At 38.0% G+C, this 22,818-nt stretch overlaps 2 protein-coding genes across 3 annotated transcripts; one reads left to right on the top strand and one right to left on the bottom strand.

The window, feature by feature from the left end:
• Positions 1 to 469: 469 nt before the first annotated feature.
• RhoGAP93B (MyTH4 and RhoGAP_KIAA1688 domain-containing protein RhoGAP93B) lies at positions 470 to 3,631 on the top strand. The gene is made up of 7 exons (XM_066398881.1): positions 470 to 703; positions 760 to 1,061; positions 1,302 to 1,532; positions 1,774 to 1,884; positions 1,945 to 2,197; positions 2,253 to 2,571; positions 2,829 to 3,631. Exons 1-7 carry the CDS (start codon positions 684 to 686, stop codon positions 3,543 to 3,545), a joined length of 1,953 nt encoding a protein of 650 aa, XP_066254978.1. The 5' UTR covers positions 470 to 683; the 3' UTR covers positions 3,546 to 3,631.
• A 5,666-nt stretch (positions 3,632 to 9,297) lies between these two features.
• dyl (dusky-like) lies at positions 9,298 to 21,141 on the bottom strand. 2 transcript variants are annotated; one of them, XM_066398898.1, is made up of 3 exons: positions 20,971 to 21,141; positions 12,253 to 12,340; positions 9,298 to 11,764 (listed from the first exon to the last, which is right to left on the bottom strand). In XM_066398898.1, exons 2-3 carry the CDS (start codon positions 12,307 to 12,309, stop codon positions 9,950 to 9,952), a joined length of 1,872 nt encoding a protein of 623 aa, XP_066254995.1. In that variant the 5' UTR covers positions 12,310 to 12,340; positions 20,971 to 21,141; the 3' UTR covers positions 9,298 to 9,949. The 2 variants fall into 2 exon arrangements, with proteins under 2 accessions (XP_066254995.1, XP_066254996.1); XM_066398899.1 differs by lacking the exon at positions 20,971 to 21,141 and adding an exon at positions 12,697 to 12,936.
• Between the last annotated feature and the right edge of the window lie 1,677 nt (positions 21,142 to 22,818).

Raw genomic sequence — 22,818 nt, 5'->3', positions numbered from 1 at the left:
GTTACGCAAAAGAGATGAAAACGTAAAACTACAATGAGAAGTGGCATGTGTCATGTCATTGCTACTCTTGTTTATTACAAAATGTGTAGTCTATGTAGACAAATCTCAATGATATTAGACGAGATGTTTTAGTAACTTTGTATTTTTATAAGCTGTTAATTTTCAAACCAAATTTCTAAAGTAGATACAATAAAGAACATTCATTTAATTCATAGCTAATTTTTTTATAAATTAAAATGTATTTGATTATTCTGATATCATGTTACGATAGAGTCATAAGGCATTTTGACTTTTGATTTGTTGGTGTGGGTACCCCAAATTGGTATGTTCTTTCTTCGTTCCTTTCATTAAGTTAAATAAGGATAAAACTCATTAATTTGTGATCTCAAACGCATACTACCCACACCAGCCGAAATCACTTCTAGAAGATAAGCAAAATTGGCAATGCCGATTGCTATTTTTGACGTTCAACTGACGTCTCTGATATTTTTAATAAACAATGGCGAACATTCTCTATTCTTGAAGATGTTTTGGAAAGGCGCCTTATTTTTCTTTGAGTTAATGTAGGGCCCCACATCATATAAATCATGATTGAGCATTATATTTTGACAATAACAAATATGACTCTGCAGCTTTAACATATCAAGAAGTTTCGTGCTAAGGCCCATAGACAATGAGAAAAAATGGCTTCAAATTCTTACAGGTATTCAATCAATATTTTATTAATGTCACACCCCGACCCTAAAACGCGTATTTTAGGGTGGAATGGGTGGAAATCATAGAACCCAAGACTCAGGAGCACATGTATGCGAATTTGGCCACTGGAGAGTGTGTATGGGACCCACCCGAAGGAGTACCAGTGAAAAGGACAGATTCAAACCAATGGTGGGAACTGTTTGACCAGAAAACTGCTAGATTTTATTACTACAATGCTACATCACAAAGAACAGTGTGGCATAAGCCTACCAATTGTGACATTATTCCTTTAGCCAAATTGCAAACATTGAAACATAACACAGATTGCACCCCTGCAGTTACCAGCAATCAAGCCACTCAAACAGGTATGAAAAATTTTAGTCATTATCAGTTTAGTGTAGGTATTTATTTAGAAAGTAAAATCAAATTAAGCAGTCATCATAATATTAATGTTCCATAATGATACAGAATATAGTTTTTCTTATATGTGTTATTTTTAATTTTTAGCATTTATACAATTAGGGTGATATTTTTTGGGGATACACTTAATTGACGTTTTATATGGTAACTATATTAAATGTTATTATGGGTATTTTTCCAAACAGGGTCAGCTTCAGAGCGTGGTCAAGCATTGAGTTTATCTGCTAGCACCCCTCAATTACGCCGAAAGCCCAGTGACTTATGCCGAAGCAGCAGTTTTAGCCAAAGAGGGGCTGAAGCCCCATTGTATTCAAATTGGCATGATTCTCATTTGCTACCTTTGGAGCACTTTTTGCTTAATAATAGCAGGGATTCAGACAGCGATCATTCAGACAGTGGTAGTGAATCTCTAACAGGTAGGTTTTGTCAAATTTATCCACCTATTTAATTTAAGTAAGATTAATAAGTGAAAACATTAATTAATATACTAGATTTTTCCTCTATACTAAAATTTACCTCAATATAGTAAAAACTAGTACTTATGTTTTCCAAATAAACTGAAACCTGACATTCAAAATCACTTTGAAATTAAAAATTAAATCTCAAATGGTATATTCTTGTAAGTATATAAAATAGAATGGATTTAAATGTTCTCAGGCCATGAACCTGACAATGAAGATTCCGACCAGTCTGAGGGCAGCTATTTACCCCACAGACTGTCTCACAGGCAAGTGGAGTATCTCAACTTGCCACCAGGAGTCAGTACAGGTTAGTGTTGCTCTATGGTTGACTTCGATAGAATGTCACATACATCTCTCTCATGGATAGAGCCTAGAGAGCGCCTAGAAAGGGAATGCCCGCCTACTCCAATGCTAAAACCTCTTGCCGAACCGCCCTTGCAGCCAGAAAGGGAAGCCGACATGGAGAAGTTTGCTGCGGATAATTTGAATCTCGGCGGTAGAGGTCTCTTCAGGCGGAAAGCCAGTGTCCGCGATCTCCTTAGTTGGACGCAAAGAAGCCTACAACAACCTTTACTAGCTTCAAGTAAACCAGTTTACAAGCAAGCTCTTGAAATGTTTAGGTATTTCCCTAATCTCATTCCTTTAATTTACTTTTAACTTAATTGCACTTTACAGGCAAGTCCAAATGTATATGGGAGACCGCAAGGCCCGTCCGGGTATCTCCTTGAATTCCCTTCTGATGGAAATCTTGGGCACTGCGCATGTACAGTCCCTACTGCGTGACGAATTGTTTGTTCAACTTTGCAAACAAACTACGGAAAATCCGAGGAGAGAATCTCTGTTGCGAGGATGGGAACTGTTGACAATCGCCCTGGCTTTTATCCCTCCTAGTCCTGTGTTCCAACCCGCGTTATTAGGGTACCTGAATAGACATAGAGACCCCACCTTTTCTCGTGTGTTCCCGGATGTTAATCGCTGGCCTATACATGTACAGGTAAGTTGTTTGTTTTTAAAAATCCGAATCAACCTGAATTCACTAGATTTTCACAAATCTTTTGAATTCCAAGTAACTTAAGTTTATTCTCCTGCAGTTTAATTGTTTTATCTCAGAGCCATTGTCAATTTCGTCATTGCAGTACAAGGAAACTTTGTAAAAAAATGTGTTATTTATTTAGTTGTCTAGAATATTGTTGTTTTTGATTTAATTAACGTATGCAAAGATTGGAAATAAGGTTCGTATTTTTCTCCTAGGTTAATCATTACGCTACCGTAGCCTGTCAGCGTCTTGAAAGGATAGGTGCTGGGGGCAAACGCACAGCAAAGAGGCCTCAAGCGGATGATATAGAGGCGGCCAGGAAACAGATATTCCAAGCCAGCCTGTTTGGAAACACGTTACGAGAAGTGATGCAGTTACAATCCAGTCGGTGGCCCAACCGACGACTGCCATGGCCTCAAATCGAGCTATCAAAGCAGGTGTTGAATCTGCAGGGCCTCCAAACCGAAGGAATATTCAGAGTATCTGCTGATGTAGATGAAGTAAATAGACTCAAGGGCCAAATGGACAAATGGGAGCTTAGCGAGCCGAGCGACGCCCATGTCCCCGCGAATCTACTTAAATTGTGGTTAAGAGAACTTTACGAGCCGTTAATCCCCGACTCTCTCTATGCAGAATGCGTAGCCGAACCCATGACATCGAGGCGAGCTTGTGATTTAGTCCTACGTTTACCCACTTTACATAGATTAGTATTGTGTTATTTAATTAGATTCTTGCAGACGTTCAATAAGCCTGAAGTTATACAGCATACCAAAATGGATGCCTCGAATTTGGCCATGGTTTTTGCCCCCAATTGTTTGCGATGCATGGCGAGCGATCCTCGAACTATGTTCGACAACGCTCGCAAAGAAATGGCGTTTTTGAGGTGTCTTATACTTGACCTTGATACGGAGTGTGTTCGAGACATGATCTGACCTCAGTTTTTTATTTGTATATTTATACCATTATGATTATTGTACCTTTTTTATTATATATAATAGATATGCGTCTCGTGTTTTCACCTGTAGTTTGGTTTTTGATTCCTTCTATTGCCGTTTCCGTCAAGAAGACAGATATAGGATACTGCCTGGAAGCTCAGTTGTTGATAGTGAAATATATAAAATAAATAAAAATGTATTGAAAAGTAAAATTTTACAGTTTGTGATTTTGAAGTCCACGCGGTGAGCATAAGCCAAAAATCCGTATCAGGTAAATAGGCTATGTAGTGCAATCAAGCGATCTACTTATCGCTTCAAAAACTATCTTTACCAAAAAAAATACTCTCGTGATTCTATTAATCTCCATATTAAAATTAAAAAATGGAACCTTCATTTACTAATGATATCCTTTTCCGTTATAGGAACATCGTTCTGTATTACCAGTTTCAAGGGATTTCCCGGCGACTATTTCCTCGAACAATAGAAACTCTTGACAAATTCGCAATCAACCCTCATCATACTCCAGCCCATAAACTAATCTAAAAGTCGATTATCGATCTCACCACCACCCTTCATCACATTAACTTGTTTGCTTAATAGGATTGGGATCTGAAACGATTTTAGTGTTGTGAGGAAATTTATAATCGACTATTCTCCATGTGAAGACCTAATTTACATCCCTGCGGAGTTTTACTTCGGGTCGCCATATAATGTCAGAACTTTACTCAGGTACTTATGCAATCTATGAAGTTCGGGTGTATACAATTTGGCTTTTAGTAATCCGATTTGGGGATGTTCTTTTACGGATATTATCAAAAACATTGGAAACAAGCTTGTTTAGGTTCTTTTTTTCGATTTTAATTGCAAGTGAATTTTCGTATAAATGGTCAATTTAATTGGTCGCACTTTTGATAATTCAGCCTTTGTATCTACGTAGTGGAAATATATTTCTGCCGTTTTTGGAAAATATTAAGTAGGTACTCATCTATATACTTAATTGAAAAGTACCGTCATAGCTCATGTAGAACACATGAGTATGTTGTCTATAGGGAGTGGCAACTTTTTTCAATTTGAATATCATCGTACACAGAACATGATGTATCTCGTATATGTATTTTTTTGGTATCGTTATATTTTGTAGTTTCTTTGAGGTTTGGTTTGATTTCATTTTTTATTTGATTGTCGAGTAATTTTCGAAAAATATTCCTAGATATTTTGAATAAGAAAGCATTTCAACAGCTATTTAAGTCTTTTTTGCATCTCCAAGCGATTTTAAAGTAGTTTTTGATGATTCTTTGCAGTATTTAATATAATTTCTGAACATCTCATGAATTTTTTAAGAGTTTCCGGAAAGTACTAAGTGGATTTAAAGTGATTTTAGAGATTTTTTTGAGAATTCCCAGTGATTTTTGGGAGCTTACATGGGATTTAATTTTCAGTTAATCCTTTAACATTTTTAGGGAAATTTTAGACTACCGACTTGAAATTTAGAAAATTCTTTGGGAAATTTAATGAGATAGATATGTGAAGAACTTCCGTGATTTTCAAGATACTTTCTGGATTCTTTAAGATTTCGTTTCTTTTCCGGTAACTTGTTCAAACTTGTTAATACATACTTAATTATATTTTCAATCAGGGCCGGTCTTAGCAAGTCTGGCGCACTGGACGAAATTTTCGATCACTGTCCCCCTACCCCCAAGAAAAACTGCTGACCAGGAAAGTGAACCGTCCTTACTGGTCTGTCGCCCCGATCCGTTGCCCAACCTGGCCTCCCCATAAGGTTGGTACTATTTTCAATTTAAAATATTTAAAGAGTCGCCTTTTCGACGATTTCGGCTGCAGCGGTTGTATACGGTGTGTTGTGAATACAGGTGCTGGAATCACATCAAAAAGGTATCTGCAAAATATAATGTGAAAGAAATATTGCTGCCTTCATATTATGTTTGGACCGTCGTCAGAATACAAAGAAGCTGAATGTAGTTTTAAGACTGTGGATAGAGACAATTTGGCAGCATTTAGCGCTTTTCCGCAATTTGTGAGAATGCACAAATCCCACGAACCGAGAGAAAAAGCCAAATTTGTTCGGGATTTATGAATCGATTTATTCCGAAATTGCGCTAAATCTGAATATTGGATTATCATACTTGCTTGATAATATGGAAATTTGTGGACATGATATGGGGAGTTTGCGGGATTTGACGGTGAATTAAGTTAGATGAGAAATAGTAGAAGAACGGAGCGGTTGATTATAGTAATGAAATGCGTTAAAACTAATTTAAACAAATTTCTAGTTAACAAACAATAATCGTTATTCGACATTTAAATTGAGTGTCAAATGAACGAACATTCCAGAGCTGACAGAACCACCTGTTTAGTCTAATTTGAATTCCTGCATCAGATTGACAGGCGCACCCTCATTCAGCCATCCCGCTTTGCTAATTACGGACTAGCGTTTAATTGTCGTCATTTTTAATTTTGAGCTTTTAACGTTTCCAGATTATTCCGATTTCCGTATTAAACGTTCCAATCCTGTTAAACTTTTGTTTTAAATTGTGACTTTTAATTCCGAGCTTTTATTTTTCGAAGAAATTCCTGCTGAAAATTAAAGGGAGATTGGACTGAGGAATGAGTTTTTCGAATCGACGTATAAAAAAATGTTCAAAATTTCTCTATGGGCGCAAAAAGCAGTAAACCCGAGCAATCATTAGAATATGATACTGTTGGCGCCAACGTTTACACCCTGGGGCTTGTCATGTTGCCAACGGGGATTTCAAATTTCCTCTGTTTACGGTACACGTGTACCGGCTATATTATGTTCGTTTTTATAATTCAAGGATTTATCGGCAAGCTTTGTTCCCTAGTTAGATAATAAAACTCGCATTATTGAAATTTTTCGTCGTAATTGAATGTCGTGAGCTAAATGAGCTAAAAGTTTAGAGAAAAGGAGCAAAATGCGCGTCCCTGTGGGGAAATTGGACATGTAATTTTCCAGTCATTTGTGATTGGAGAAAAAGGCTACTACATCGCATATATGGAAAACCCGGACTTATACTTAAAACGAAAAACAGTTAATAATATAGAGACGTAAATCTAGTTAGAACGCTTCCTTTCGGAAAACAACTTCTTCAGCTCTACTCCAGCTTTTTGGCTCCGAATACTGGGAATATTTATTGTTATTATGCTAGTTCTCTTTCCAAAGGGAAAATGAATGTGTCCAATAAACTAAAGCGCCGTTTCACCCTCAATTACGATTTTATAGCGGCATGCCTGCCCGCAGTTATTTGTGCAAACAAGCTCTTGAAGGCACCAGACCCATTTTTAATAACGAAGGAAAAATAATACTTTGTAACTTCACTGTTTATTCAGTTTTGATATTAAAACAAACCCACTCGGATCATTTTTTAGTGGAAACAGGGGATGGGGAGTGGGGGACAGCAGACAAGGGGTCTTTGTTTTTTACTTTTCGGATGAGATATTTTATTGGGATCAGTTTTCTTTATTCTACTCGCACGTTCACTCCTACAGTGGTTTCATTCAAAAGTAGCTGTCTCCATTATTCGTTTTTTAAAAGAAAATTGGGTCCATACCAATCGCAGCGGTTAAAATCGGTGTCTCTTGTAATTCTCACCCGCCACCCCTTAGCAGATCCTACTCAAAAACCTTTAATGGCACAGCCCATCTTGAAGTGTATAGTTTAAAAGAATCAAGGATCGAGCATCGTCCCCTCATTTTCCTTAAGGGCGATCCCCCCATTTGCCATTAAATAACGTTTCTATTTTTTAAGCTACTATCACTTATCCCTAAACTTGACTGACACGATAAGTGCTTGTTTTATTAGGCTTGATTCCTAAGTCTTGAAATAGGAGTCTGAATATTTCGTGTTAGTCTAAGAAGAGCACAAGGGAATATACCATTTATTCTCATTAGTTCCTATATCACGATAATGCATTTCTTTTGCTAACTTTTCATCCCCATTTCGTGGGTCTCTTTTAAATCGAGGGTCATTGCTCTAGTGCCTAGAGCAAGGAACAAATGGTTCAGACATATATTTTCGCTATTTCAATCTCATGGAAAATAGTATAGAGAAAACCGTTTTTAAATTAATTATTTCATGGAGCTTTTAAATCCACTACGGATGTTGCATTAGGTAATTAAATAATAGCCAGTCCCTTTACTAACTCTAATACGATTATAACCTGATATGTTAACACTTTGTCCCGACCTGCCTTTTACAAGCTAACCGCGTATTAACTTTAATGGAAAATGTATCAAAGCCTTTCAACATATTCGTATTAACATAGGGCGTATGCGCGTATAGCATGGATTAAGCGGCCTTATCTCAATCTCATGTTTGAGAGCACTGCGCCCCAATTCCGACAAAATTGAATTATTGCAGTTTTGATTGAATTACTGCCATAACTCGTATCATTCCAATCTACGATTACCATGTATTCCTATTAACGACTCTTGGCTTGGTTTAGTGCAGCTCGAGAATTATATCAGCAGAAGAGAAAAGAAGTTTTCAGGGCACTTCTATTTCTAACCCTCCTAGTCTAATAACACACCGAGTACAGCAATATCGATGTTTTACAGTGATTGCACTGCATTCTGTGCCGCGCACGTGGATGTTTGTTTTAATTTTTTTAACCTGTTGTTGTGTTCCTAATGCTGATTGTTCGTTGTCCCTGCATGAAGCTGTGTACATCAATGCAAGCGTATTTGGTGTGTTATTGGCCGAGGAGAAATAGAATCGTCCTGAGGATGCCACAATCAAGCTGCGAAACGTTAGCAATTTTAAATAACTGACTCCTTATTTTCTGTTTTTCAAATTCCTGAGTTATACCAAATCAAACCAACGCAATTTCTATTAACGTCGTGTAGATTATCATGGAAGCCTCTGCGTTACCAGGACTTGCATGGCGGCAAGTTCTTCGAGACGAGTTAGGGATTAAATCGTAACTTGTAGTACAAATATGACTTCGTGTCAAAGACAATTCATTGAAAATGACACAGCACTAGTGCCTGTAGTCCCCTCGAGTCAGTTAATCGCAGGCAAAAATCGGCAATGTTAACGGAAAGTATGTTGGGGCTGCAGGAAAATATACTACCAGCGCCATCTGTCATGTCATTTTTTTTTGTATCTCGATCAAATTTTCGAATGTAAATAGCAGGATTCAGTATACAGCGCCGATTTATAGCTTGAGCACAACTAGACAGAGGCATAAAGTTGTAACAGACTTTACTCTTTTTTTTAAATAAAATTCTTTTCCACCATTACTTGCATTTATTTTCATTGTATTGAGATCTTCTGCACCCACCTGTTTTGTGTTCACTTCGCTGCAAATCTAGCTGTGTATTGTAAACTTGGAATTGGTTTATGTATAATTGAACAAAATATGATACACACTTTATTATAGTTGTGGAAATTTAAATATTTTTAGGATATATGGAATCATTTAGGTTTTTTATTGCAGAAAAAATTTGTGGTTTGAATTTGAAAAAAATCAATGAAACATTGAAAAAATAAATAATGAGGGTATTTCGGACTTTAGGAAACACATTGTCGTAATTGTTGAAATTTGAAGCTTTATCTAGTTAATGCTGGTTCTGGTGTTGAACAAATTAGTTTTATCAATCTTGCCCTTGATAAGTGAAAGTTCAAAAGGGGTGCTTTTAAGGAAACTCCATTATTCATTCATGATTTCCTTTGCCTTCAGTTTTCATTAAGGATGTTTATAATAAAAGCCAGTCATAAATAAATAGCTATATTTAGAGAACACGCGTCTTTAACAAATAAAATTTATTACAACAGTCGAATGATTTTTACAATTCGTATCACCTCTGAAAAAATGCATAGTAATACTGCTAAGAGCCATTTTTCTTGCGGAGATCGGTAGGTAGCTATCAACTCATTAGAGAAAGAAGAGACAGTTTTAACTCTTGAGTATCAATTAGCACAATATAGTAATAAAGTAATACCTACTCACATTATGTACATTAAAATAATCTAATAGCTAACTACAAGACTAGGATCGCTCGAATTTTGACACCGGGGATTCGTATATGACTCACAACCATATTCCTACGCCTAAACTGGCTGAGACGTTTCAAAAGTCATAATCTCTTATTCCGTGAATGCTCAACAAATCAACCTCCCCAACTAATACATGTATGGTACAGTGTGAGTGACATTTGAAGATAATGCCTTACATAAAAAAATAAATTAGAATAAATAAAAGTTAAGAGTCATGCTGGTAACAGCAGTTCACGTGCTGGTTACGAGCACAAATCGTCAGTGATGGTCGTAGGTGGATGGGAACCTGACCGAGGCTTGTCGCAATCACTTTAAACCTGAACATCTTTGGAACCTTCACTATAGTCTCTATAGACAATTTTTAAAGTCAGTTTGCTACTTTCACGAATTCGGAATTGTCGTAAGCGTGAGGATTAACGAAATTTGTTGCCAGTCCTTTTCTATCTATAGCCCGCACTCTCACAAAGAGAAAGGCTGCAACTAAACTAGCTACAATTAGAACTAACAGTAGCATCACTAGTCCAGCTACGAAACTGGGAACTGACATACAGATGGTTTCGGGGTCTTGAGAGGATGTTGATTGGATCACTACTGTTTCGTTATTTTGAGCAGCGTTCAGGGCAAAGTTCACATCTCCTGGAGCCACTACTTGAATGGTCCGACTAGTGTTCACGTCAGTCATTTCTTGAGCTTCACGTTTGTATACGTGGCTGACCACGAAGTTCATGACTTCAGGACTGCGCCTACGTCTGGCTCCTTGCAGCTCTGCAGGAAGGTTCTCCACTGACCTTGGACGGCCTCCCAGAGTTGCCAAATTGCCTTCTAATTCGTCGTTTACGTTACTGCTTTTCCTCTTCACAGTGTTGTACAAACCATGGTGTCCAGGTGGAGGTGGAGGTGGTAAATGCACTTCATTGCTGCTCTGACCGCTTGCTTGAGGAGCTGGAGATGACAAGTTTGGAGGATTTGATGTTGAAGATGAAGAAGTTTGAGCTTGCGGTGCAGGTACTACGTCCGGATTTTGTTCGGAGTAAGCTCCAGTGGGCCCGGAAGGATGTCTAGGATCGGGGAAAGCCGGTGGTAGCCCATATTCACTGGCTGGTGGAGGCCCATATTCTGCTCCAATATTTCCATGGGCATAATCTCCCCCACCTAAACCGTTACCTGCTAAAGCTGGTGCACCATATTCCAGTCCTAGTCCATGACCGCCACACTTGGGTTCTGGGCAATTATATCTGCATACTTGTATTACACATTGGAAATGGACATTCATAGAGTCCGGGAACTTGAAGGCCTGGAAGTAGGCGAATGACACCACTGATGCTGAAGGCCCGAAATTCTTTATCTTTTGGAATTTGCTCATTATCTTCGGTCTCACTACGCAGCCATACTGATCTACTAATTGAATCGGTGCTCGCTTACCATCATGAGCCACGCAGTTGCGCACGAGCATATCAAATTTGTTCTCATCATCCTTTATAGCAAGCACCATTGTCATTGTCTGACCGATCTTCACAATTCCTGATACCTCCGAAGCCCAAGGCCCTTTCCCCACTTGAATTTGCATCCAGCATTGGAGGTTGTCTCCCAAAAAATTTGCGGTTACAGCGTGAATAGTGTCAACTTGGAATGGTCTAAAGGACACGGCCTTTTCATAGAAGTCATACCAAGTGCACCTGAGTTTCCTGGCTTGGTCCCACACTTCCTGCACATAAGGATCGTACTGAATAATTATAGTGTTTTCCACGTAACTGCCACTAGGGGTAGGTCCTCCGTAGCTAGCCGCATTGTGGTTAGCCGACGAAGACATACCACAGTTGTTCAGGAAGATTTCGAAAGTAGCACTGAGGTGCCCAGTACCAGGCTTAAGATGAACGCAGTGAGGGTCGCTGTAGAACCCTTTCGAGAAAATCATTCCGTAGAACGGACGATCGAATTCGATATTTACGCGCATGTGAGTTTTCTCGCACTGCACTTGTAGATGCTTGATCTGCGGCATATCGGGGGTGTCTAAGGGCCAAAGCTCGTCGCCGCCTCCACCTCCTCCGCCTCCCCCACCCCCACCGAGAGATACGAGGGATTGTGGGACGTAGCCTGGTGCCGATAAGGGAGGCCCGTAGACGGATCTGTGTTCCAGAGGTAGGGATGCTGAGTCCGTGAGCGGAGCATCGCAGTTTATTCTCTGCAAAAATATAGAACTTTTACAAAATGCAATTTCAAAAGTGGTCATTGCAAATAGTGAAGTTGTCCGGCACGTTCGCCAGATTTTTCCCCATTGGATTATCATCTAAGAAGAACTACGAAAGACCTCGTTAACGAATTTGAATGCACCGATATTAATGAGCTGTGAAAGAAGATCATAGAACTTTAACAACCACAATAAGAAGACGTCTTAAGGTCAATGCAGAATTTAAGAAGACGCATAGAGCTTTGCTTGGAAGTGGAGGGTGCTATCTTGTAAGCTCCAGAAACGGACACCTTGTATGGTTTTAAAGGTTTGAAGAACCTGCCACAACCATGTGCAGAAAATTCGTTAGATCTGTTCTCGAATTAAAGGCAAAAATGAAGAAAAAAAATGAAAAAACATCTCGGCACCACGTGAAAGACACTGTACTCAAAAACATGTTACGTTAACACATTTGTTACAATAAAGGAAAGTGGAATGCTTACCCCTAACAAAAAGACTGCCAATGTGCCAAGTATGTTCAGCATCCGCGACCTTGTCATGTTGGTTCCGCCAGGTTAGCCGCTTCCTTGTCTGCAATCAAAGAAATGAAAGCACCTTGGAATGAATGGTTCAACGTCGTTGCCAAATTTATTAATTACGCCTTTCCTATTGCTCATGTTTCTTAATGGAAGTCATATAAATGCTAATTTAAATCGCATATAAAAATCACAAATAAACCATATCGAAGCGGATTTGTAATTTCTCTAGTTACTTTCACCAATGCCTGACTCGCTGTCTGCTAATGATGACGTCTGTCTAGAAGCTCGGTTTTTAAATCCGGAATGTTGGAATACATTTGAAACTATCATGAGTGCGGCTTTAAAGGTAAACAAAGAATCTTCGGGTACTCGGGCAAAATTTGCATACTAGTATTTCACATTACTCACGCTAAAGATTGTTTTCGGAACCAATAAATTTCTTAGCACTAGATGAAGTCACGCAAACCCGGCAACGTCGTGTCGAATAAGTGAAGTCTGCTACTTCTTCGTTTGACGAATATGACCCATTGACATACTCTTCGAAATCAACACAGTTCCGAGGCGGCAGACACACTACGAATGCACCGGCCGCGAAGATTACGAGCTTTTCTTCCTTTCTTTACTCTTTACGGCATGGGGGCTTAAGCAGTACTGGCACAGGTACTGCTTATACGGTGCTAATGCTGAAGCGGTGGATCTTCATTAATTTCATTTTGTCTTTGAACCACTTTTGCGCGGACAAAGCAATTTTTTTCCTTTTCTGGGAACTAGTTGACTTTCTCTGTGATTGGTCGATGCAGTAAAAAAATCCTATGACGGTTGCGCCTAGAAACAGCATGTCAGCAGACATTTGTATTATAACGTACGCACTTTGAGGTTGCATCGGGTTGGTTCAGGTTAGCTCAGGTTAGTAGTGTCAGGTGCCTTAACTGTGCTGAGTAATGGAGAAAGCGTGCCTTCTCTTGGAAGTCAGCGCTATATGAGAAATGAAAAAATCCCAAGAACTGAGACAATAGAAGTTTTCGGAATCTCCTGTATAATGCAATTTTGCCGCCTTCCTGATTTTTTTGCTGTTCCATTTTTGCTTTCATTTCTCTCAGCATACTTCCACCTTCAGACGTCAATATTAAATTAAAATATTCAGTCCTCATCTAGAGCTTATTTGATGCTGCTTCTTGCATGTATATGTGCACTGCCATGTGTTGGATTTCACTCAAAAGGACACAATGGTGTATGAAACTGAAAAGAAACAAGCAAAGCCATTGCATATATCGTGGACATGCCAAAGCAAAAAGGCTCTCTTGGTCGTATTGATGCAGAAAAATACAATTTATCTTTGTCACCTGACACTTCCGTACTATATTCATATCCCTAACTACCGCAACAGCAATTTCATATCGGTCAATAAACCATTAACTAAATTGACTGCATTTTAATAAAAAGGAGAATTTAATAATCGTGACAAAATATTTTTAATGCTTTGTCGCACACTTTTATTGTTAACAATTATTCCATTCGATATACTTCTCATTTAAAGACCGTTAAGAAATTTAGAAAGCTATTTAAACGTGGAATATTTATGACTATTTGCGGATTTCACTACTCGTAATTCATTTTTACTGGTGGAACCTTTAAGGCAAAAAGATGGACAATAGAAATATGTTTTTCCATGAGTTCGATTGAAGTGCGTGGAAGATCTTTGATCAAATCTGATCCGAACCAGCGAATTCTAACCCCGAACTCGAAGTAAAATTGTCAATTTCTATCATGTGCTTCTTAAAAGGTATAGAGCCATCGCGTTTGCTCACTGCTCAGTAGGACGGACTTGCGCAGAATCAGAATTAAACTAGTATCATAATCGCCGATTTAATTGACCGATTGCGTAATGACATTTTTTCTTTTTAAGCATCTGCCAGTTCTATTTTACAGATCTGAACATTTCCCCTCGCAACAAACAACATAACGAACCCAACGCCGAATAAACGCTAATATTTGGACAATAAACCTCTTGGAACCCGTATAGTCCTGTTCGGCGTTCGGTTCCTCAAATTGTTTGTTGTGTCAGGTCAGTATATATCTTTACTGTGTCTGTCTGATTACTATTTTTCTGTACACTAATTAATTCTCGATAATTGCGGATGTTAGCCCTATTTGGGCAGACGCCTAATGCAGAGTTCTCATTGGTTCATCATTTAGCGCAAGCGCGCAATATGCGGGGGGGGGGGGGCTAGTATTCTTGTTAATAGATTTCTATTACAAACTTCCCTGAACGTTTTAGTATAAAGATTGAAATGTAAAAGGTGTCTTCACTATTGTGCCTTCATTTATTGACATTTTCCTCCTCTTCGCTTCCTCCTTTCGCTCAAAGAGCAGTTGTGAGTAGTGAGAATTGTGGTACTAACATGGTTCTATATAGTCCAGAAATGGAGGATTTTTGGAAATGGTTTGAGGTAGTTTTTGTATATTTCCGCAGACACTTTGGGCATCGACACATTTACGAAACCATTAGTTAACAAGATCTTCCTGTATGCGCGTACGCTTCCAAAGCGACATTTCTTCACAGAATTTAGTTAATTAAACTGAAAATATTTCCAAACATGCAAAGCAACTTTTCCTTCTTCTTTTGTTGCATCACGCGGATTGTTTATTGTTTCAAAAAACTGTCGCCATCGTTATTATATAGGAAAGTTTCACCAACCTATACGTATAACTAAATTAGTCAGTTCCACTCCGTGGAGAAAAACAATAAAAAAATATATTTCAGGTAATTAACTAAATATATATGCGACAACATTACAGTGCATTAAACAACCTGTTAAAGACAAAGACAGAGCTTAGTAACTTTGCTAATCTACTTGGGCTCGTTTAAATGGAAGATTACAATTCATCGACTGCAAAGAAATGTGTAATTTGTGGCACTGTTGATTAAAGCCCTTTGAAATAAATGAAATTTCGCAGGTTTATAGGGAACAAAAAGATTTTCAGATTTTTACTTCCAAGAATCTAGCAGTAGCATTAACTTTTATGCTATTTCCCATTAAGGTTGAAACAAGAATTGAAATAAATTAGCTTTTACTAGACGTCTTTTAACCTACTGTGGAGGTAGATTAGGAGACGGTGCACTTGTTCTACTTTCTACAGCCAGAGGAATCTCGGTCGATAATGAAAAATAGATAAGATTATGCTCCAGTACCTGCATTTTATTTCTCATTAGTGGACGGATACTATTCCGCCTATTCCTGATATTGCAAGGTCGATTTCCAAGTGTCAGACATGAGCGGATTAACACGTAACGATGCTGAAGATTAGATGTTTCGTTATTAATGCCACGTATGTACGTAAAATTCACATTGTTCGTCATAATTTGGAATATTTAATTCCAAAATTGAGGAATACAGTAGTTTTTGAATAGAATATGCTGAACTGGAAACAGTAGATTAGTTTGGAAATTGGAAAATAAATAAATGAACTGTAGTTGAAATGGGGCTATTTAAGTTAGTTCAGACTCATCTGCAGGAATTCTCCAGTGGTCTAAACGAATTAGAACCTATTTAACTAGTCTGAGCTTTGGTGACGAATATTTTAGTTACTTTGGAGGAGAAACGCTAAGGTGCCCGATGGCGTGCTTGTTTTACGCTTCAAATTTGTATATGGGAGTGGTGCTCTGGGATTACTTTTTAATCCTGCTTCTCTCCGTATCAATTTTTTTCGTGAAATCTGACATTTTCCTCCAACTAATCGCAAAAAAGATTCGTTTGCCCTACTAATTGCTTGAGTGTTTCTCAACATCCCCATCTAGAGCAATCTAACTGTTCGAATTACCAAGAAACCACTCAACTTACTTTTAAAATAATTGCGCTTTGTTCTTTATTTAAAATTACCACTAGCAGAGTCGCGTATGCCAAATTTGTTTAGGGATTATCGTTTAAAACCAGTCGATCTATATAAATGCGAAAGTGGCATCATACAGGGAAACAACTAAGCCCATAGCGAGGTAGCTCAGTTCCGTTTATCACTAACTGCTTTTGCTAATTAGACATCTACATTCTTTAACAATGTTTATTTTTAATCAAAAACAAATTTCTCTTGTGAACAGTGACCTTCTTCCATATCATTGGGACTCATGCGATATTGGCGTGCTGTCGTATTCGGGCTTAAAAATGGATAACGTAACAGGTACTGTTCTGTTACAGACACATATCTTCAGAGTTTGCATAACAGGCTTGAGATAATATGGCATGAGTACTGTTTAATAAGGTTCTTAATTGGCTGTGGATTTTAGTGGTAATAGACATACATTATTAAGAAAGGAAATTGGTTTAATGCAAGGTGATACATATTTGTAATAATTGGTGTTTGATTTTAATACGTTTGGGAATGTTTTATTTAGATTGGGCATAACTTTGGCTCGATGCTCTCGTCTAGTTTCCACACTTGCATTCTTTAGAAAATAACTGCAACTAAGCAAATTTATAATGTAAGAAGATTCGCTTAAGATTCAAATAGTTAATCCGAGTATCGATACCGTTAGTGGCTTATTGAACTAATTTTATTCTGCATATGAGTAAATATTAGAACGCACGGAATACACAGCGAATGCAAGAGAACATGTATAAGTTGGTAACGCTGACTGATTACCACTTAATAGAACATGAAATAGAAGCATTAATTGAAACCTGTAATAACAAACTATTAAAAAATTAATGTAATATATACATGAACTTAAAATCATACCTCGTAATTACCCTGGGAAAAAGTATGTCTTTGACACACATTCGCTGGCTGTGAAGATGCTTGCCAAAAATCAGTTTTTGTGTCAGCACCGGTTAATTAAACAATTAAACTTGTTTTTTAATTCGTATTGTTGATTGAAAATTTCTCTTTTGGTTGTTATTGATTCGGGCTTCCATGCACCAGATGAGCCAACGGGACAGATAACTGGGAACTACTATCTCGAGAATATGCGTAAGTCTAATTAGTAAAAGTCCTTAGCTAATAACGTTTGCTATTAAACAGTATTATGACATATGTTTCCGTTGTTAATTTCGGAGGTTCTTGGATTTTTGCCGGTGGAGCCACTCGATCTCTTAACAAACTCTTTTAGTCGAGAGTACAAGCACTCGTGTAATCCCCAAACCACTTTACTTCTTTGCTCATTTGCACTACGAGTATAGTAACAAGAATAAGAATTAGGTGAAATTTGATCTTACAGCATTGGCACTTCGTGGCAAATCACTCGCTAAAGCCCAAAATGATCCGTAGTAGCTTCCAGCAAGTCTGACTTTGCGTGTTGAGGTTCGCAGTAGACTTCAGTTCATGAATCACGTGAGAACGAAATAAGTTACTTGGACACTGATTTTGAGTAATTTCTTCTAAAATTTTCCATTTTTGTTGTTGCTCATTCTGAGACAAACTGTGGCGAATAGGTGAATACCGGAAGACAGTTCTCAATAGATACAGGAAGTCTGAGGTACTTAAGGCTAGAGCTAAGGAAGTTATTGAAAACCTTAAGGTTTTTAACTATTTCTTTGAGGGTCTCCTTCTCTGAGGCTCACTATCGAGCTTCACGAAGTATTGAGGAGTATTTCATATTCGTGAACCAAGGAGCCTATTTCTTTTCTGAAATCTCCAAGTTGTGCAAACTGCTAGTGGAAATATTTGAATCATCACACCAATTCATCTTGGAAATTCACATTTTCACTGAACATGCATTTACTGTGTTATTCTCTAGAATAGAGTTAAACATTATTACAAATCTAGTTGTGCAGATTAAAATCCACATGCGTTTACGCAGATTAAAATATCAAAAGTGTTATATCTACGGAATAATCATACATGTATGTGTTCGCAGATGGTGATAAGTCAATTATGATATGTCATCTCAAATCATTCTACAAGCTCCTTAATGACTATCAAATAAATGTTTAATATTTGAAGAAGTAATTGTCTTTTTGATCATTTTTCTCGTGTTTTATTTTAGATATATATTATTATACTTATGTTAAAGAAAGATGATTTTCATAACACATACTTGATAGTCATGAAAAATCTGAAGTTATGTTGATTCTGTACATACAGGGTGATTTTTTTATTTAAAGTTTTGCAACTTGCTTCATATAAGTTTACTTAATTGGGGCTACACAATGTTGAAGAACAAATGAGCTACGCCGCACCTTCGACATCTTGTACGATAAATGAAATACAGGCTCAAAATGTAGAATTTCCAAACACACCCTGTAACCACGTAACCAACCTGGTTATCACTTTTGTTGTGTTACTATCAAAATTTATTTCATAAAAATTGGAAATAGTACTACTGAGAAACATGGGTTTAGACTCCAGAACCTGGAGGAACCCTGGACATGTAGGATTTTTCAGAGTATTCTTATGCATTCTCTATTGTCAGGAAACACAAATGAATCTCTGGATTTTTCGGGCAATGACACAGTTACATACTCTTAGTTAACAAGACTTGCTTTCACATTTCCAGCGAGAAATATCCGCCATTAATGCCACTTTCTCGCATTTATATGATAATGTTTTACGAATAGTTGTGAAAATCTACAGGATGATGTATTTTCAGGGGTTAGCTTCACATGATAGGTGAATGAAATTGTCGCTCTCAGAAATGTAAATGCAATTTTTTGATATACCGGACTTTACTCATTATCTCATTATCTATCGATTTAATTTATTATCTATTAATCTAACAACAGAGATTTTATACAGTGTTTTACTTTTATATTGTACTAGTTATTTTCGTCTTTTTTCCTTCATTTCATTCTTTCCCTGTAGTTAACAGCCATTCAACTTTTGTATTGGCAAAAAGAGGTGATTTTGAGATACTGACTCATTTCTTAACTTCAGTCAAACACTTTACTTTTATTCAGGTTTGGTTCTCTTTTATTTGTTCTCTATGCTTCTCATTTCTCCTCTATTACTGCACCCTGTAGTAGCTTTTGTTCTCTTTGGTCTTCCGTCTTGCATTCTCTGGTAGTGATGAGAACAACGACATCAATCCAGCACGAATACGATCTTAGCCTTGACCTTGTAAATTAGATTAAATCTTGGTCTTGGACTTGGCCTTGCTTCAACATTACTGTTCGTTTTGCGACATACATTTTAGACATTTCTTCGGAACAATCCCTAGTGCGGCAGACTGACGTTAAGATTTGGCGCGAAACTTGCAAGATTTCAAATTTTTGCAAATCAAGCTTTGTTTTATGCTCTTACATGGCCAGTGTTGGTCTTGCATTTTGTGCAAAAGCACGAGTTTAGTAGACACACATAGTGTTCCAACTCTCCATCGAGTTTATGAAGGAGAACAAACTTTCTACAGTTGGTTTCCACTGCTATTAATGGTTCAACCTGGTTAGACCAAGTGGATTAGACTTTCTATTATTTACTACTAAATACGATTTTGCAGAAACCAAAATAATGTTGGAACAAAATGTCCTTAAAAACGAAAAATCACTTCTGGGAGTGCAGTTCCTTATAAAGGAACTATCTCTGATATCTTTTAAAGTACTTTTCATTTGCTTACTTTCTCGCATGCTCCCATTCCAGGTTGTCAACGCCCCGCATGTTTAATGCACCTATGCTTTAACGTGTGTTTAAGGAATGATTCACAATGTCGAGATAAATAATTATATGATTGATGAGCTTAAATTCGTTCACTAAATAGGGATGAAAGCTGAAAGTCAAAGCTATGTTTGAAACTTTTGAGTGTTCTAGAGCAGTAGGTGTCTTCAAAACGCAACTACTAGGTCTCATCCGACCCACACTCTATTAACTTCGTTAAGAAATTTATTACTTTTACCGAAAGATTAGAGAAAGAAAAATTGGTATGGCCGACCATCATCAATTTAGGACGATGTAGTGGCTTCCGCAGTAAAAATTGTCCATTTGCATAAGAAGAATACGAGGTAGAGAGATCGATTTCGGCCGCGGGCCAAAGCGAGAAAGGCGTGAACCCATACCAGCCATGATTATTTATACCCGTGGTATTAATGTTTATTATATTGCGAATGCAGACGAGTGCGCATTCGCTTCAAGGTAGTCCATTGACATACTGGCTTGCTTTCAATCTACTGTGTTCTTAATATAAAATCTTATACACAGCAAGTATCAATTGCGATTTCTCCAAGTCTCCTTTAATTTTTTACGCAACTTCCAATACTATCGAAATCCTAATTAAGCTCGGACTTTATTTATCATTTGCAAGACTGCCGTGAGACACGCCACTACTCAGTAATTTGGAGTACCGACTTGTGAAGGCGACCTTGACTATGACTTTCTACTTAATTAAGTAAAATTTCTTTTATAGGCCGGACCGCACTGTTGTTTCGGGGTGCCAACTTCGGTATAATGCCACAAAGCAAATGTGCCTAAAATTGAATTATTAAAAAGAGTCCTTGCGATGGCACAACTATTACAACTATTCCAGTTAGATGTTTTAGCACTTGTCCAAAAAACCGGTGGTAACGATGCGGTACAGCTAGACTCTGCATGTACATAACTGACCATAGTTGAGCGATAATGAGCAGTATTGGAACTCTAAACATGCCGGCAAGAGTTGTGAGAAAAAAATGTGTCAACCAACGTTGCTATTGACTCCAGTATCTAATGTATCGATTTGTTTGTATACAAACACGGTCCTGTAATTTTCGACGACTAACTCACCTCAAAGTAATCCAATAAATGTTACAAAGAGTCCTGTGAAAAAATAGGGCACAAGAACAAGTCAAATCCTTATCGGCACTAAACCCGATTCCGATCGTTCATTACGAATAACACACGAAATTTCGACGCACCGGCTGTTACCAAGTTAAAAGAAAAGTAATACACTTTAATATGTTCCGTTGGTTTTATATATCGACGTGAAAGTTTGCCCCACTCTGTATTATTGTCAAGTCTTCAGAAGCATGGGTGTTTATGAAGAAGCCCGTGCCTGTGTCCGGATGGGACTCACCGAGTTGGTGAAGAAATTCAGGATCTTGACGCATCGGCCTCACTTTCTTTCGCCTTGGTTTGTTGCACAATTGGTTCCGAGTCACCCCAATTTACACTTTCGATCGTCATCGGTCATTCTGTCCTCTGTTACGTAGTTTTACCAAATATTGGTTTGTTTTGTTCTGTTTCGTTGTTACACGAGCATAATCGGTCACTGATGACTTCGGTGGGGAATTTCTGCGGAGGTACCACCCGGATTTGGTTTTAAAATCTTCGATTGGTACTTGAAAAAAAATTCTTATGAACGTTCGCACAATGCAAGACAGAGGATTCACACAAGACATTTTGAAATACTGAAACGTGCCTGTAGCCCATCCCGCTATCTTCAGAACTACGAAGTTTCCCCGGCGAAAATTAGGGCAGTCTGGTTGTCAGGTGGAAGCGTTGATTTGTGTTGATAAATTCATGGGACAGGACCAAATTTGTGTATTACCATCACAGAAGGAAATCATTTTTTAAGGATAAAAATATCGACGTTTTGGCGTTATAAGAGAATTGAGCGCCTCTAAAGGTTGGATTCTAGGAGTCCCAGAGCGGGTTTAGATGAGAATCGAAAGGCAAGGAGCTAGGCAAGACGCGAAGGTGGTATTTACGTCAGTTCTTGGATGAAGAAGCCAGGAAAGCCTTATTCCACTGCCGATGAAAAGAGCTAAGAATGCTCTTTTGTAGAGCTTAATATTATTTATATGTAGTTAGAAGAGATTTAAGACTTGATAAATTGTTTGTGTATAACAGTAGATAGGTGAATTCTTTAATTAATAATTCAAGGAAGCAGAGAAAAAAGAATAAAATAACAAATAATAATAATAAGCAAAAAATTTAAAAAATCAGCAAATCAACCGAGCGAAAGGCTCGTAATATCTCGCAAACGGTTTGTCAGCGTTTGATATTTGGTTTTGTATTGTGGTTACGCTTACTCATTTTCCCACATTACTGCAGTTAGAAAATCTCATAACATTGAAATGTGCGAGATATTGCTAGCAGCTCACGCACTATTGATTCCTAATGGTTGGTCCGGTGCCAGGTCTGCAGAAAACATATCTTTACCAAGGAAGTAGCGTTCGAAACAATTAAAAATTTGCTAAATTTCTTTAGCAATACTCTTCACCAGCTCGCATTCTGAACATCGCCAAATCTTTGCACTGCAACGCGATTGTCCCATCACGAGACCGACCCTTCCAGATCTTCGTTCTTCAAAATTGAGAGGCCAACCTAAATTGTATGCTAAATATGCAGCAGTTCCTTTGAAGGGATAAACGTCGGCCTCGGCGAAAAGGGCTCAAAACGAAGGAGGAAAGCCTTCTTGTAGTAGTAGTGGCATGTTGTAGGACGTGACAGGTCAACGGAAGGTTCGACATGTCGCGAAGCTTAAAAGTGAGACATTATGTTACGTTCATGCTAGCAGAATTCTAGGATACCCCAGGATGCTCCAGCATATGTACATTTTCGCCCACGGCACGAAAGATTTTCACATCTAACTTTGGGGGTGTAGTGAACTTCAGAGCTTATGTTTATGTA

This window comes from Euwallacea similis, chromosome 18 (genome assembly GCF_039881205.1).
Source record: "Euwallacea similis isolate ESF13 chromosome 18, ESF131.1, whole genome shotgun sequence".
NCBI classification, from domain to species: Eukaryota; Metazoa; Arthropoda; class Insecta; order Coleoptera; family Curculionidae; genus Euwallacea; species Euwallacea similis.
Note: the sequence above shows the minus strand (reverse complement) of the source record. Positions and strands in the feature narration are given on the sequence as shown.

Bases quoted from the DNA above. Each gene is read 5' to 3' on its own strand.
- RhoGAP93B (XM_066398881.1), top strand. From the start codon at position 684: ATGGCTTCAAATTCTTACAG. The intron at 704-759 runs GTATTCAATCAA...CGCGTATTTTAG, and splicing joins ATGGCTTCAAATTCTTACAG to GGTGGAATGGGTGGAAATCA. The intron at 1,885-1,944 runs GTTAGTGTTGCT...TCTCATGGATAG, and splicing joins GCCACCAGGAGTCAGTACAG to AGCCTAGAGAGCGCCTAGAA.
- dyl (XM_066398898.1), bottom strand. From the start codon at position 12,309: ATGACAAGGTCGCGGATGCTGAACATACTTGGCACATTGGCAGTCTTT. The intron at 11,765-12,252 runs GTAAGCATTCCA...ATATTTTTGCAG, and splicing joins TGGCAGTCTTTTTGTTAGGG to AGAATAAACTGCGATGCTCC.